Source organism: Haemaphysalis longicornis, unplaced genomic scaffold (assembly GCF_048455015.1).
Source record: "Haemaphysalis longicornis isolate Haplotype H1 unplaced genomic scaffold, Haemaphysalis longicornis Haplotype H1 scaffold_3, whole genome shotgun sequence".
NCBI classification, from domain to species: domain Eukaryota; kingdom Metazoa; phylum Arthropoda; class Arachnida; order Ixodida; family Ixodidae; genus Haemaphysalis; species Haemaphysalis longicornis.
The window spans coordinates 98,871,132-98,885,844 of record NW_027526335.1 but is presented as its reverse complement, the minus strand read 5'-3'; the positions used below and the strand labels follow the sequence as shown (position 1 = coordinate 98,885,844).

The following is a 14,713-nucleotide window of genomic DNA, read 5'->3' as shown; positions in this document are numbered from 1 at the left end:
GACAACTGCATCGTTCTTGTCTTCGCGACAATATATACATAAAATGTTCTCATACTTTGATGTCCCTGTAAAACAAATGACACTGAATTTTGTCTCTGAAGTATGTGTAAGGCAGTAGTATTTTGTACAGGCGTAAGTGATGCTGAATTCCAATGGCAGATGTGGAGCATAACTGCACACTGCCGCCAAGCACGCACCAATTCCTCGAAGAGCAGGTTGCTCCAAAACTGCCTTTAGAGCGCACCCGCTCCCGCTGGAGCAAATGGCGAGGCGTGACGGGAAGAGGAATTTTCCGGCAGCCTTTATGCCGGGCTTTTCCTCAAGTGTCTGCTTTTCTGCAAGCATTTTCTGCTTTCCCGTTATCAGCTAAAATCCCTTTATTAGCCAGAAGCCGATGAAGGGACTTTAGTCTCGACGGTGGCCAACGCTGCTTGTTATGGAAACTTCATCGGCCTTTTTGGAGGCAGGTGAAGAAACATCGAAATACCGAAGGTGCATTTATGTACACCGTCCATCCAGTCGTTGTTCGAATGTCACGAAAGAAGAGACGGCACCCTGCGAGTTCCAGCCTACTCCACCGATTTTAGGAAAGCACATTTTCTTGATCCACGGAGCGACCTTGGCTGCGACGGCACACTCGATGTGCCATTGGAACATGATTCGGTTGCTCCCAATCTGCCATTGGAACTTGTTTGGTCCAAACGGAGCAAAAAAGTTGCTCTGAAAGTGCTCCAGATCTGCCTTTGGAATTCAACATGAGTGAATTCTCAACATCAGTTTTAGGCATGTGTAGTAATAGCTGGCTGTGCAAATGAGTGGGGACACACTACGAATAGAGAGTTAAAAACTAGCTGGATTATCAATCCCAGTGCCACCTTCCTTTGGTAAGGTCGTGAACGACAGCTTACGTCTAGCGGTAATACCGTATTTACCCAATTCTAACACGCGCCTTTTTTTCATGAAAAATAGGCCTTAAAATTGCATGCGGATTGGATTCAGGTAGAAATTTGCAGTCTTTTTTTTCAGTCACGTAAATCGGGTCCGCGTTGGAGTTGGGTAAATACGGTAACCTTGAAGACATATTACTCACAAGCCATTCAGTGGGGCACAATGTGGTTTGCATCAGCTCCCTTTGAAGATGACTCAATGAAAGAATTAAGGTGTACTGGTTGTTACTGAGCAATTCCAGACGTTTCCTGAAATTTGAAGATTACTATTTGTATATACTATTTCCAAGGGCAGGTAGTACGCACAGTTCCCAAACTTTGTGCACTGTCATTACCTGGCTAGAGGAACGGGGAACTGGTTTACACTTCAGCTATAGCTTTCCTTGTTGGCCAATATATTTTTTTTTCATCAAGTAAATTGTTCCACTTCTCACCAGTGTTAAACCTGCAGTCGCATGCTGGATCCCACACATACCAATAAATTTTATACGAGTGATGTTTCACCGTGTACTGGACCTTTTTCCAGTACTGGTCTTCCTAGCGGCCGACACGGCGAACCTAAATTGGCAGTGAGGCGCGTCCCCAAAAATGTTGGCTTGCGGGGAATCCCCGTGCAAGAAATATCCTGGTCCTGCAGTCCCTCCTGAACTTGCCTGTCACCCGCGCCTCTCACATGAATGTCACGGTAGCAGGCGCACGCTCTCGTGACTATTCTGCAGTGGCCGAAGCACCCCCTTTTCTTCACTTTTTTCTTCATTTCCGTTGCTCCCTCTCTGGTACCCAAGTGCTCGCAGTGTGGTCAGCCTCAAACATATTTGCCCTCTTTCTTTGAAAGCTTTTTTGTGTGCACATACGAACGCACTGCGAACTGTCCGAAAAGAGAATATAAAAACGTGCAGCTCTAGGAGGCATAGCCGCTCCCCAAGCAGCAAGCTGAGGGGAGCCCTTTTGTTTATTTAATCCTTTTATTAAACCCTTTTGTTTATTTCGCCCAAGGCGACTGCCAAGAATGGCGGACCAGCAGCCCGCGCACGCGCAGATCGCTACTGGAAAAAGGTCCATTGATACTGATTCAATCTTGCGGACTTATAATAGTACATCCAATTGGGAATTGTTGCATGCGTACCCTTTATTTGGTGGAGGGGAGCATTACCTGATTCAAGCCTGGCTATTTATGTGTAAGGTAATTTATTTAGGCTGCTGTCCCATCAAGAACATGAATAAAAGACTTGGTGTGGGGAGTTTAAGTTGCAGAGGACATGGGTAATCGAAAGGAATATGAAATCGTGTCAGAGTGAGAGAAATCAATAAAATAAACAAACCTTCCACTCACCTTCCATACGTCCACGACAGAGAGAGGCACACGGCACACAACTTAATGAAAAACCAACATTTTTTTATTCAGAAGTTAGTTAACAAAAGTTGCACACTTCTCATACATGTAAAAAAAATAATAAGCGTGCGTCATTTCAAGGTGCTCGCTCGCTGTCTCACTCACATCAATGATTCTTTGTTGCGTCGAAAAGTAAAAAAGAAATATATAGAGAGACGGAAGGAAAGAGAACACAACTGACCCTTTAGGCCTAGGGACTTCACTGCGCCATTGGTACTTGCTCTGGCCTAAGATGTGCGCAGTGCTGATTTTCTGTCTATTGCCGGATAATTTTAAACACAACTTTACAATGGTAAAGTCAATTTAAATCAAAGTTTATGCGCCGTGTGGGACATGGTTTGTTGCATTTATGCTTCCAAATAAATGATGGAGCATTGAAACACATTTAGTGAAGGTACACCATCACTTAAAAGACAACTTGTCGGTGACAGTGTCGCCGCAGTGGTGGCGACATCCGAGGCGTAGTGAAGCCCGTGGACCTCCGAAGGGGTGTCACATATAAATATCAAGGACGGGGCAGAGGAGGAGACTGGGAAGTATTTACAAAGGCAGTTGTGCCGAAGGAGAAACAAAACTTGTACGCTTTCGTTCTAAATGTGCAACATCAAAAAAAAAAGAAAGTCTTAAGGAAAGGGAACAGAAGGAGGTTTCTTGGCAATCGATCATTTCCTGTATGGTCAGTTGGTGAAAATACATGATGCAAGGTCGCTTGCGTTTAGTTATTCTTTACTCATATCTTCTCTACTGACGTATATTCACTCACAGACAGCGCATGTGCCCCCCTCACCTCTAAATGGCAGGCGTACGTTTCTTTTTGTTGTTTTTCATACACTTAGCTGCTGTTTTCTGAGCAAGGTGCTTCCTAATGCAGTGAATTCGGCTGCATAGTGCCTCTAAAGGCTTCACTGTGGTCAGTGTGACCAATGAAGCCATAGAATGGAGCTATAACACTTCTTTCTATTCTATGCTCTTTTTTAGCCATGTTGCGATTTGGTCACTGAAGATTTCGTCTTAAAGTGAATGTGATTTCGCCTTTGCGACGCGAAGGTAAATCTTAACTCTGCTCTGCACAGGGCATGCGCGCAGCACATGGTTGCGTATGTGTGAAAAATGCGCGTGCAAACATGGCAAAGCAAAAGATCAGAAGAAGGCAATAATGCCTCCTCTGAGGACAAATTGGCCAGTTCATGGAGCACTGGGCGGTTGAAGCGGTAACCAGCGCGACGGGAACGTAGATATAGGCAAGAAGCGTACGTCCTACACATGATGGGAGCTGCCCTGTCGTCAACCATAAGTGTACAGCTACGAACCGTATGTACAAAAGGGGGGCCTCCGGCGGCCGTGTGTGAGGTAATCCGCTGTACACGTGTAGCAAAGGCGCAGAAACGGTTACTGAAGTAGCACGAGGGAGGGGGTAGACGTCGGCCCTGTGGTTACCGTTTGGAGGTTTTGATGGCTGAGCTTCACTGGCAACGCATTATCTCACTGGGGTCGGTCACTACTCACGCGGTATTACTCCCGTGAAAGGACAGCTGTATTTGCTTCATGTATGGCCAAGCACAGGTTCCGCAGACTACGCCACCTTTTCTAAATTCCGTTGCTTATTAGGCTCCCGTTCTCAGATAAGCACGATAACTGCAAAAACTGGCATAAAACGTGTGTGGTGAAATGCCTTAAGCATAAGCTACAGAGATATTGCAGAGTTAAAGCCTGGGAAAAACAGACTTTTGATTATTCATTGGTGGAAGGGAATGGTTGCATCGTCCAAAGGCAAGCGCTGCCGGTGTAATACTAGAAAGTTAAGCTTTTCTCTATGAAAGTAGTGTTGAAGTTTATCACTTCTACCACAAAATGTAAAAGTCGGTTAGGCACTTACAGCTCTTAAAGCTGTCTATAAACTGTACACCATTTGTGAATGTCAGAGAAAAAAGGCTGCCTGCCTAAGAAAAAAAAAGCCTTGCCTAAGCGATGTTATGAAAGCAACAACAAGACAAGCCAAAAGGGTGCAGTTGGTTTCTTAAGCAAGCAATTGCTGTTGGTGTGTGAGACCGCCATTCGCTGTGGGATAGCTTTCTTTACATATAATGGAGTGTTCGCATTGGTCGCAGAATGCGTAATTCTGCTTTAAAAAAAGACGCTATGGCACAAAAGAAAACGCTAGTGGAAGACACTTATCAGCTGCACTTCTTTCATCACTCCCTTATATGTACTTTTCTCCAAAATACTTCTTCCGCGGTAATCTCGTGCAGTTTATGCCAGGCGTAACGCTGTCCATCACTTTAGGCTCACGCTGAATTCGATGACTGCTGTTGAATTCAATGCAAATTTCGATGCAAAAGAAAGCGCGCAGTTTGCATGATTGCATCCATTACGGGCTGAAATACTTCGGCGCTCTTAAGCCGCACATGATTGTCCGAACGATCCGCTGCGAGATGTCGCATCCTCTGCATTCGGGGAGCGTCGAGCAATCCGTTCGGTATAGTAACTCAGTACGAGAGCTCTTACAGCACGTAAAGGAGTTGTCCTTGCCCATGGTTATGATTAACACCCCGGTCGTCACCGCTGCAGATGCTCTCGCCATACGCTGTACTGCGTATGAGCATATACGTTCATCGGATTGTTCTACGCGTTAATGCTCGTCAAGTTGAACAGAGCTTTTTTTTTTTCCTTCGCAGCGGAGGATGCGACAGATAATTCGTTGTCTTTTTTTCTTCGTTTGCGTTTTCTCGCGCAGGTTGTTGTGAATGGAAAGCATTTTGTTAGAGTGTCGGCAATTATTTCTTTAGGTACGACGTGTCTTTCCACTTGCTGAAGTCCATCTTGGGCATCACGTCGTACGAAGCACAGTTGATCCTCGGGTTGCTGGAAGTGAAATGTTTAAAAATTACGTTTTGATCTGTTACGCCACAAATACCCACTAGTGTTCCGGAGTATGCGACGTTTATATAAAGAGGTCGGCCAGCTACGATTCCCTGATGTCTACTTGGGAGAGTTAAGGTTCAGTTCACTAAGAAAATATACGTCGCTCTTTTTGTTCCCATGCGGTGTGATCTGGTTGAGCATTTTTATTAGGTTTCAGGTGCGTAGCATCCTTCTTGCCCACACCGTAAGTTCACCGGTTTGCGCCCTCCTGATTTAATTATTTAGTTAAACCCCACAGTCAGTAAAACTTGTGCCAGAGATTATGAAGGAGATATAATACAAATTAAAGCCGTTCCACTCAATGTGAAAGCTGTCGGAAATGCAGAGCAGTGATTCGCCATAATGGGCTGTAGCGCCGTTATCCGCTCACTTAGTACCACCCAATGCAATTCAAATTTCCCGCCTTCGCTGTGCTCGCACGCCCACTGCCTGAAACTGCGCCAGTGGGAGTTATGTTCTTTTTGTGCTTGCTTTTCCTCCCGCACGTGATGGCATTGCACTGGCACTTTTTTTCGCTTACTATCGTAAAAACCAACCCAACGAGTGTTCCTAACTAAGTGAACGCGGGTGCTGCCGATTAATTATGTATATTTTGCCTCAAATGTCCCTACACTTTTCTTTGCGCTAAACTACGCGGAGATGTATGACAAGCGCCAGCGGTTCAGGAGTTTCTAACGTTTATGACTATATAAGCCGCTTGGCTTTCGAAGCCCCGGGTTACGCCGTGACGACAGCCACTATGACGGAACGCTGTGGGGCTCTACTTGGGCCCAGTGAGCGAGCTACGACGACAAGGCGAGCCCCTAAAGTGCTCTGCACTTAAAAAGGGTAGTGAGATACCCATGTGTAAGGTATACCATATGAATACCACGTGGATCATATCCAGCTGAGTGTTACTGAAAGGAATGCATGGGAGGCATGTCAAAAAAGAAAAACACTTACACATTCTCGTCGACCTTGAAGAGTGCGTTGAACTGAACGTCGTGCATGTCATCGGTGTTGTCGCAGAGGAACCTACATAGCCGGACGCTTCGGATCTCGGCCAGTTGCTCTGCAATTGAAAACAATAGTCTCACGTGAGTGAAGTTCTACCCACCACAGCCAGAGCTGCAGATCAGACGAGCTGTTTAGTGAGATCCTGTTTAGTTACGACATGCTCAGAAACTGAAGCGTGGTGTTTGGAGAGAGGTGCTGTTGAGACAGTGTGAAACTTTGTTGTTGCTGCATGGGAGCATGTGTACGTTAGCATCTTATGGCTGAATGCCATGCGTTGTGGCAACCTTAAATTCTGTCATTCCTGCCAGTATATATGTTTTCTTGATGCGCTGTTGTGTTCAATATTTTATATTGAATTTTTTTTATTCTTATGGCCTCCTGGACGTTAGAAGGCTGACCACTTCCCCTCTTACTCCTTTCCTCTTTTTAGCTCAACAAACGTTTGTTTGTTACTACTCACTGGCCTTGTCACAGAGTATAATGCAATGAAGGTTACTGTGTCCGCCAATGTATTGTCGATGCACCAAGCAATGTACTAAATGGTTGAACAGTGATCCTGTCAATTTTCCTTTTGAAACGAAACTAGTGAAAAATTGTTTTCACGCCTAAATATAAAACTTGCATTTTAATGTCTAAAGATAAAACTTGCCATTTTAAAATATTAGGTCGAACGTGCCGAACTGAATCATGAAATATATGTATTTTTTATTAATTTGGACGGGGGCTATCTTTTAATGGCACTGCTCAAAATATCTTCCTGAAAAAAAAAATCTTGGTTTAGAAGTAACTAGAGATCAACTTAAATAATTTTTCTTAATGATCACCCTTTTTGTAATGTTGACAGAGAACTGAGCATGCAGATAAAAATACACAAAATGAACCGGCATCATTGCCTGAGCAACATGTAGGCACAAAGTTTGGTTTCTATATGTCATTTCTCTCATGTTCACATGCTTTCTGGATATTCATTCACAGTTATTTGTTCATCATCGCATTCACTTTTTTCAATTCTCTCCACCGTCTCATGTAAAGAAAGAATAGATGTGTTCTTTTATGCAGACAAGCCATCTATCAATTTTTTTTTGTTTTGCTTTTCAATCTCATGCAAATTAATGCACTACTGGACGGAGGCTCCTTCCCCAGACTTTTAATCGCTCCCATTTTGCAGCATTTGAACGACCCCGGATTTACTTATATTAATGTTGCAATTAAACAATCCAAGTTAAGATATTTATGAGCACCCGCCACCGGCTACTCACCTAACGTGAAGGAGGACGGCCAGCCAGGGTTCTCATACCAGAACCGGTCGCCACGTCGGATGTTGGCGAACTGCTCACCGATGAGACAGGCGAACACAGGTCCAGTCACGGCGCCAGGCAGACCAAACTCGGACACGCCAGCACTCCACAGGTCAATGTCATCAACGTGCCTGTGGAGGCGAAATAAAATAGTGGCATTTTCAATTGATGCTACAAGTAACTACTGGGCATTAATATTAACGTGGCCTAAAATTTGAACACCAGTTCAAATGCAAGTGGGTCAAGATGCATGATGTGCTCATGGCATATTTAGAGACTTCTATTCGGGAAATAACTGAATAGTACGATTGCATCGATTTCGAGGTTCAGCGCGAGAATTCACACAGCGCTGACGTGCAGATAGCAGAAAAATCATCTCTCTTTCTTGTTCTCTCCTGGCAAACGGGAGTATAACAAAGTCTGTGCATTTCTCTCAACTTTGTTTTAGGCTAATATAATGCACCTCCGGAGACATGAATCTGGCAGAATTCACCTACCACAATTATTTTTAGAAAAGAAGCATTTTCTTGATAAAATTACTCGCTATTACCTCACAGGCATTCACAGATTCCTGCATCCTTGCACAAAATAAACTCTATAGCAATAAAATTTGTTCCTTTTCCTTGGAGGCCAGAAAGCCAGATGTGCATTTGAAACCGGAATTAGTAGCCACCAAATGCTTCACGACAAAACAAGTCTGTGGGTTGAGCCATTCGTATATACAATCCTATGGCAGTGTATTAGCCAGCAAAGCTGTTTTGGTTTCACTGAGTTCCCGAAAGTTTTGGTTTTGAGTTCCCGAAAGTGCTACGTCTTGCCGGCCAGCGGTGTGCTGGCGGCAGGAGCGACACTCTTTCCTCTACCCCACGCCCTCTCTTCCTGTTGGCTCTGATGCTGCACCGATGCCACTCCCTCTCCCACTTCTCGGCTGCGGCTGCGGGAGGCCCACAACGTTGCCCGGAGGAGCCTTCAGTCTCCTTCACCTCGCACTGGTCCACACTCGCACGAAAAGCAACCCTCCGATCCCTGGCACCAACAGTGTCGTAGACACTCCACGACATGCCTCCACCTTGCTTTTTATCCCTCATAAGCGCGGACTTCTCAACATCAGCTGAAATTTTCGCAAGCAAAGCCCCCGCGAACGTGGCCTACATTTCGGACGTCCTTATAAAATGGCACTTTCCTAACGTCACTTGGCTGGCCTTCTGCCCGTTTTGGGACACGGACACCATTCTAAATTCGTGTCACCTTATTTGGGGGTGCCCCACATTCTCAAAGGGACGTGATGCCCTCGTTCAGAAACTCACGTCGCCACCATCTTCAGAGCAAGGTCACCTCGACGTAGTCAAATCGGACCTTTTTACACACTAGTGTGGGGCGAACTACGCGATTGTCAGTGGCCTGTTCAAGGCAGGCTGTTCAAGGCAGTGGCCTGTTCAACTTTCGTGCTCCAACTGCGTAGACTCGGACACAGATATGAAGGGAAGGCAAGAACCATGACTTGAACGTTGAACAGTGATCCAGGCAATGTTAACTTCACGCTTCTTTTTTGTCTTTTCCTGACCCAATTTCCAACCAGAACCTACGGCCTCCTGTTTCAATAGAGTCGTGCATTCATCCATTCATTCCACCCTTTCATGTGCCACGGCTGATATGAACTGAAGTCCCATCATCGGCTATGAACAAGGCTGAATGTCAGCCCTTTGTTGTTGCTCACTTACGCGCTCTGTTTGCGAAAATTTCCAGGCTCGGGTACCGACCCCCCCTGGGTATGCATGCGAGGGAGGTGTACACGGGCTGTAGGTATTGTAATGTATATCATTTCCTGGCACTACCTCCGAAGTTCTTCCTCAATTTTATCTAATCTCGCGGCCACTGCAGCCGGTTTGAATTCTTTTGCAGAGGCGTAAGAAAATGAGCGGGTGTACGCACTTGTAGATCTGAGCATATCGATGGATGGTCTTGTTGGGCAGGTAACCGATCAGGTCGGAGAAGTCCCTGGCCCGGGGCAGGCCGCAGTACTCGCGGAAATCATTGTAACCGGGAACACCTGTCTCACGTCCACGCTGGATGTTCAACGAGACCAAGTCCATACCGAAGCCGTCACCGGGCATCTCGAACAGGTGGTTGGTCACCTGCAAACGGGTTGGTTGCAGATGTGACGTTACCCATTTGCTCACTGTACGTCCATGCGCCCGCCCCACACTATGGTAATGAGCATTCCAGCAACTGTTTTCAGAGTGAATCATTCAAAGGCCATACCCTCATAGTCACGAAGCCCGAAGACATTGAAAAGAGACCATATTTTAAGAGTGTTTGCAAGTTAAACTCTAATCTGGAGGCAGTACATCTTGAAAAAACTGTGGTTGATTCCTCTATCATAGGAATCGGTAAAACACCAAAATGAAATGTGCAGCGAAATCTGCAGCTGAGCATGATTTGTGTGTCGGCGGCTGTCTTGTGGGTGTGCTTGGCGAGCGACGTCCTGCTGGCTGGTCGCTTCAGCAAAGGTGTACTGGCGTCATTTCCGTGACGGATATGATGTCACTGAAATCTTGATGTATCCCGGCATAAAACACTTTTGTGTTAAAATATAAAACCCGAAAACGAAAAACCCTAAGTATAGCGTACTCTTTAGTACTAAAGGTTGCTTCCCCGCAAGAAGACCCTGTGTGCAAGGGTGCACCCTTTACAGGCTGCTTGCTTCGCTGTACTGGCGTCATTTCCGTGACGGATATGACCTAAGTGAAATCTTCGTGAATCCCGAAATAAAACACGTTCGTGTTAATATAACGAAATACGGAGCCTCAATGTACCTCTCCCATATGTACGATTCCTGGGTAGCGCTCCTTTAAACAGGTCGTGGTATAAGCAAACATACTGTCTTGTTGGACTACTTCGTACTGACTTTCACAAAAATGTACTACATACGTATTGTAGCATAAATTGCATACCACATGTCAGACGACAAGCTGGAGCGATCATCTGACGGTGTCCTCGTTTCGTTACAGCCCCCGGTAAATTTGTAAGAAAAATATCTGTAAAGAACGTCGACTTCTTGATAAATACCATAAAACTATACATGTAATGCCAATTGACTAAAGCCCATAAGTTCGCCATGACCATCATAAAGTGTCGAGTATTCATATCCTGATGCAAAACGAAACCACCGTGCTGGCTTTTTGAGTAGCGAAAATATTTTCCAGCTGCTACTTCCCAAGTTTCGCGTGGTCCCACCGAGTATTTCGGCCTTGAGCATGGCTGTTGTCATAGTCCATCGCAGAGCTTTCCAGAAGGCACTTTGTCCGTGCTAGAAGGCCATGCATGAGGAAGTGTACTTAAAATGTGTCGGAGTGGGCGCATGTTGGTGCGTGCCACCATCCCAGCCCTTGCATTATCGGTGCACCGCTTTATCGCATGCAAAGCTATTAGGTAAGGCCTCGTAGCACGTAACGGAACTCTTAAAGTTCAAGCTCAAAGATCAAGATAGACATGTACAGTGCGTGGCCAGTTTGCCTAGAAAGCTCAAGCAGTGTGCTCTGAACTAGCGACATTTATCCATAATACTCAATTCGCGGTAATGCATTGGACCAAGTGTGGCCACATTTATCGCATATATGCCATCACCGTGACTTTTCTCACCAAATTTGGGACGCATAGTGAAACGTTACAAGCCCTCTAAAACTGCATAATTGTGAGGAGCTTTCGATTAAAAAACTATGCCGCTGTTGCTTGCCCCATCGTGTTTTAGGCGCCATGAACCTTGACGACCACGCAGTGGTGGTAAGCTGCACGTTCTCAACTCTCCCTTTCTATTTTTGTACTGAAAACGAACAAAGGCTTTGCCAGCTGCAGTGCAGTCAGTTTGCGTCCTCTTTTTTTTTCTTCTTTTTTGTAAAGTCAGCTGATAATAATTTATTATAGTGGGTACTCTTATCTCGGTTGCGCTGCCAGGAGCGAGTGTCCGTCTCCAGTAACTTGGCGTGCGTTCGTCGCCTATAGTACAACGCATGCGAGTGCTGGCCCCAGTAAATCGTTCTTTTTCTGGTTTTATCTCGTTTTACAGCCGGTGTCACATAGCATGCACCGCCGGAGACAAAAATTGGACCTTGCAAATCACAGGGATGCTTCCCCGCAGCCAGCCTGTGCTTTGAGGGGGCGCAGCCCTTACATGTAGCTTGACTTGTTCATTTTATGTAAGGTGTTGTGCACTTTACGGGTTCACGGAACGTAGTTTAGAGCATCGCCACACAAGGATTTTGTGACGGGATTGGGCCTTGAAACGGGCTTCCGGGAGCCAGCGCGACGGTCTTTGTAACGTACAGGTGTCCGGAACGTAACGCAGCCGGTCCCCGCAAGGTATTCGAAAGGGTTCGGCAAACTGTCACGGGTGCAGCATATTGCCGAAATTATGCAGTTTGCTTTTAACACGAAAGTGTTTTATTCCGGGATACACGAAGATTTCACTGACGTCATATCCGTCGCGGAAATGACGCCAGTGCAACGAAGCAAGCTGCCTGTAAAGCGTGCACCCCTGCACACAGGGTCTTCTTGCGGGGAAGCAACCTTTGGTACTAAAGATTACTTTATACATAGGGTTGTTCGTTTTCGTGTTTTATATTTTAACACGAAAGGGTTTTATGCCGGGATACACCAAGATTTCACTGACATCAGATCCGTCACGGAAATGACGCCAGTACACCTTTGCTGAAGCGACCAGCCAGCAGGACGTCGCTCGCCAAGTACACCCACAAGACAGCCGCCGACCCGAAAATCATGCTCAGCTGCAGATTTCGCTGCACATTTCACTTTCGTGTTTTACAAATTCCTAAGACAGAGGAATCAACCACAGCTACTTTATGTCAACAGTCAGTCAGGTTACTGTCAGGGGCAAATTGTGACTACAAAGCTGTGTATTGCTTGCACCTTCGGTATAAATACGGTCACCACTGAACCAATGCGCACGCCTCCTCTTAGCAGATAATTAGCTACGAGCACGGCATGCTGTAATTGTAGACGTATAAGTGTTCTCTCTCTCTCTCTCTCTCTCTCTCTCTCTCTCTCTCTCTCTCTCTACGCGTGTGTGTGTGCGCGAGATATGTAATTTCAATCACATGCTGCGCTACTATTGCAGCAGTACCTCGACCCTGGTCAGAGTGCACGCGGACACCTGACCCCCGAGCAGTTCAGTCATGACACAGTCTTCATTTTTTTCCCGTTGGGATATGTTGTTATTCCCATAACTCTTTTCTTGAGTAGACTACATACCTTCGTAAGCTGAAATGTTTTTTACCTCAGTAGTGATTTCGGGGTCCATCCGGTTGGACTGCTGGTCGACGAGGCCGAGGGCGAAGCTGTCCACGACTCCGGGCTTGTACAGATCGTAGGGCTGACGCAACAATCTCGACAGACGGATGGCCTCTGGGGAGGAAAGAAGCCCGCGCGACGTGTTAGAACAATAAACATAATATAACATGTTCGCGTACAGTGGACATCTCTTAGTAATTATTATATTCCACACACAAATAAAAAGTTACACAAGCTCCAAGATGGGCACCACCGTAAAATGCGCAAGCATGCTTTCTAGCTGCTCTGCTGTACGCCCGGCCCTTTTAAAGAAGGCTTCAGTACTATACACGAATGCTTTGCTGAAGAGACGTTTTTCAGGTTGCTATTGATGAGCGGTCGGGTATCATAGTACTAAGGCAATATGGCCTTTTATTAAATATCTCCATCAGACCTTGTGTTACCCTAGATGAAGAGTTATACACCGTGCTCCTTTAAAATTGGCTTCATTACAATACACAAATCCATTGTTTAAATGTCGTTTTTTGGGGGGCAGTATAAGCAGTCTGATCTAAAAGTGTGAAGGCCCAGGGCCTTTTATTAGGTACCTCCTTAAGACTTCACGTATTCCTATGGAGCAATATATAAAGAGAGCGACTTTAAATGCAGCTTTATTACTACGAGAAAACAAATTGCGGAGCAGGCGTTCTTTCAGGTGCAGTTCAGGTCGTCTTGCGTGAAAATGTGAAGGCCCTAAGGCCTTTTATTAAATCGTTTTCTTGCGCATCCAAAGGGGGACCCTCAGTCTTGCGTTGTAGATGAATTTTTGCATTGGGTCGGCAAAGAATGCTTGCGCATCAGAAGTCCTAACGATTGGTGCTGCTTTACAGAGTGACCATGCAACAACTATCAGGGTCATTTTGCGGAAGAAAGAAGTATGTGAAGCTCCTTAATCTCAGCGGTTCATAGAAAATATGACTGATATAATAACTAGCCCGTCACAGAAGAAGAAAATTGGATAATCGTCTTGCCAGCCCTCCCCCCCTTCCCTTGCCCTCTTTTCCTCCCTGTATACGCCTAAATACTTTTCAACTGAGTTCAGGGACCACCTGTATAGGTAAGGCAAACTACCTTCAGGGTATTTTCTTGCACTGGCTATTCCTAACAAGGAATCTATCTGTCCTGGAAGCAGGCAAAACAAAACTGCCTTTTGTAGCAGGCTTGGAGCAGCTGGAAAGGCCGCTTTTCAGGGGTGCTGGCACAGGCTACCGTGGCAGCCCCCTGCCAATTAAGTTTAATCTATTTATCTACTATACTAGGTCTTCTATTGTGCACTACAACCCACTCCGAACGAGGAATGCGTACTATATCTGGAAATTCACAATATGCGGAGTTATGTACCTTCGCCCCCAGCGAGTGCGCCGCGTTATCACCGTTCAAGGGGCAAATCTCACGTGCAGAGTCGAAGGGGATCAGATAACAGGGCTCGCTTCGTGTCCAGTAGACGGCAGTGTTGTTAAGCGAACTCACGGCAGCATTCCGTAAAACAAGGCTTTTTCTTGCATTTTTTTTCTATCAAACGGCGGTTTCAGTGGGTGCGAAACAGAACATAGCTTTGCCTTCGCCGTCACGGGGTTGCGAGGGTCGACGAACGTACACCGTAGAAGACTACTAACGAGAACGTGTTAGAAGGAATAATTAATGCTTGACCATCATCCACATAAGAAAAACTAACCCCAAAGTCCACAGGCGAAAATGAGTGATTACCTCACAGCAAGGGCGAACCAAATTAAGCGTCCAAGACCGTGTTTTTTGCGATGTGACACAAAAAACGTTTCACTCACTTTTGGTAATTTACCACTGATTGTGGC

At 45.8% G+C, this 14,713-nt stretch overlaps 1 protein-coding gene across 2 annotated transcripts in view; it reads right to left on the bottom strand.

Moving 5' to 3' along the window:
* Positions 1 to 2,322: 2,322 nt before the first annotated feature.
* The window catches only part of Cysu (peroxidase homolog), a 210,983-nt gene continuing 198,592 nt past the window's right edge, over positions 2,323 to 14,713 (bottom strand). For both annotated transcript variants that reach the window (XM_077703910.1, XM_077703911.1), the window contains exons 11-15: positions 12,850 to 12,977; positions 9,489 to 9,691; positions 7,518 to 7,687; positions 6,205 to 6,313; positions 2,323 to 5,202 (exon numbers count right to left, since the gene is read on the bottom strand). In XM_077703910.1, coding sequence (XP_077560036.1) covers positions 5,115 to 5,202; positions 6,205 to 6,313; positions 7,518 to 7,687; positions 9,489 to 9,691; positions 12,850 to 12,977 — 698 coding nt within the window. In that variant the 3' untranslated portion in view covers positions 2,323 to 5,114. The remainder of the gene's footprint in view (positions 5,203 to 6,204; positions 6,314 to 7,517; positions 7,688 to 9,488; positions 9,692 to 12,849; positions 12,978 to 14,713) is intronic.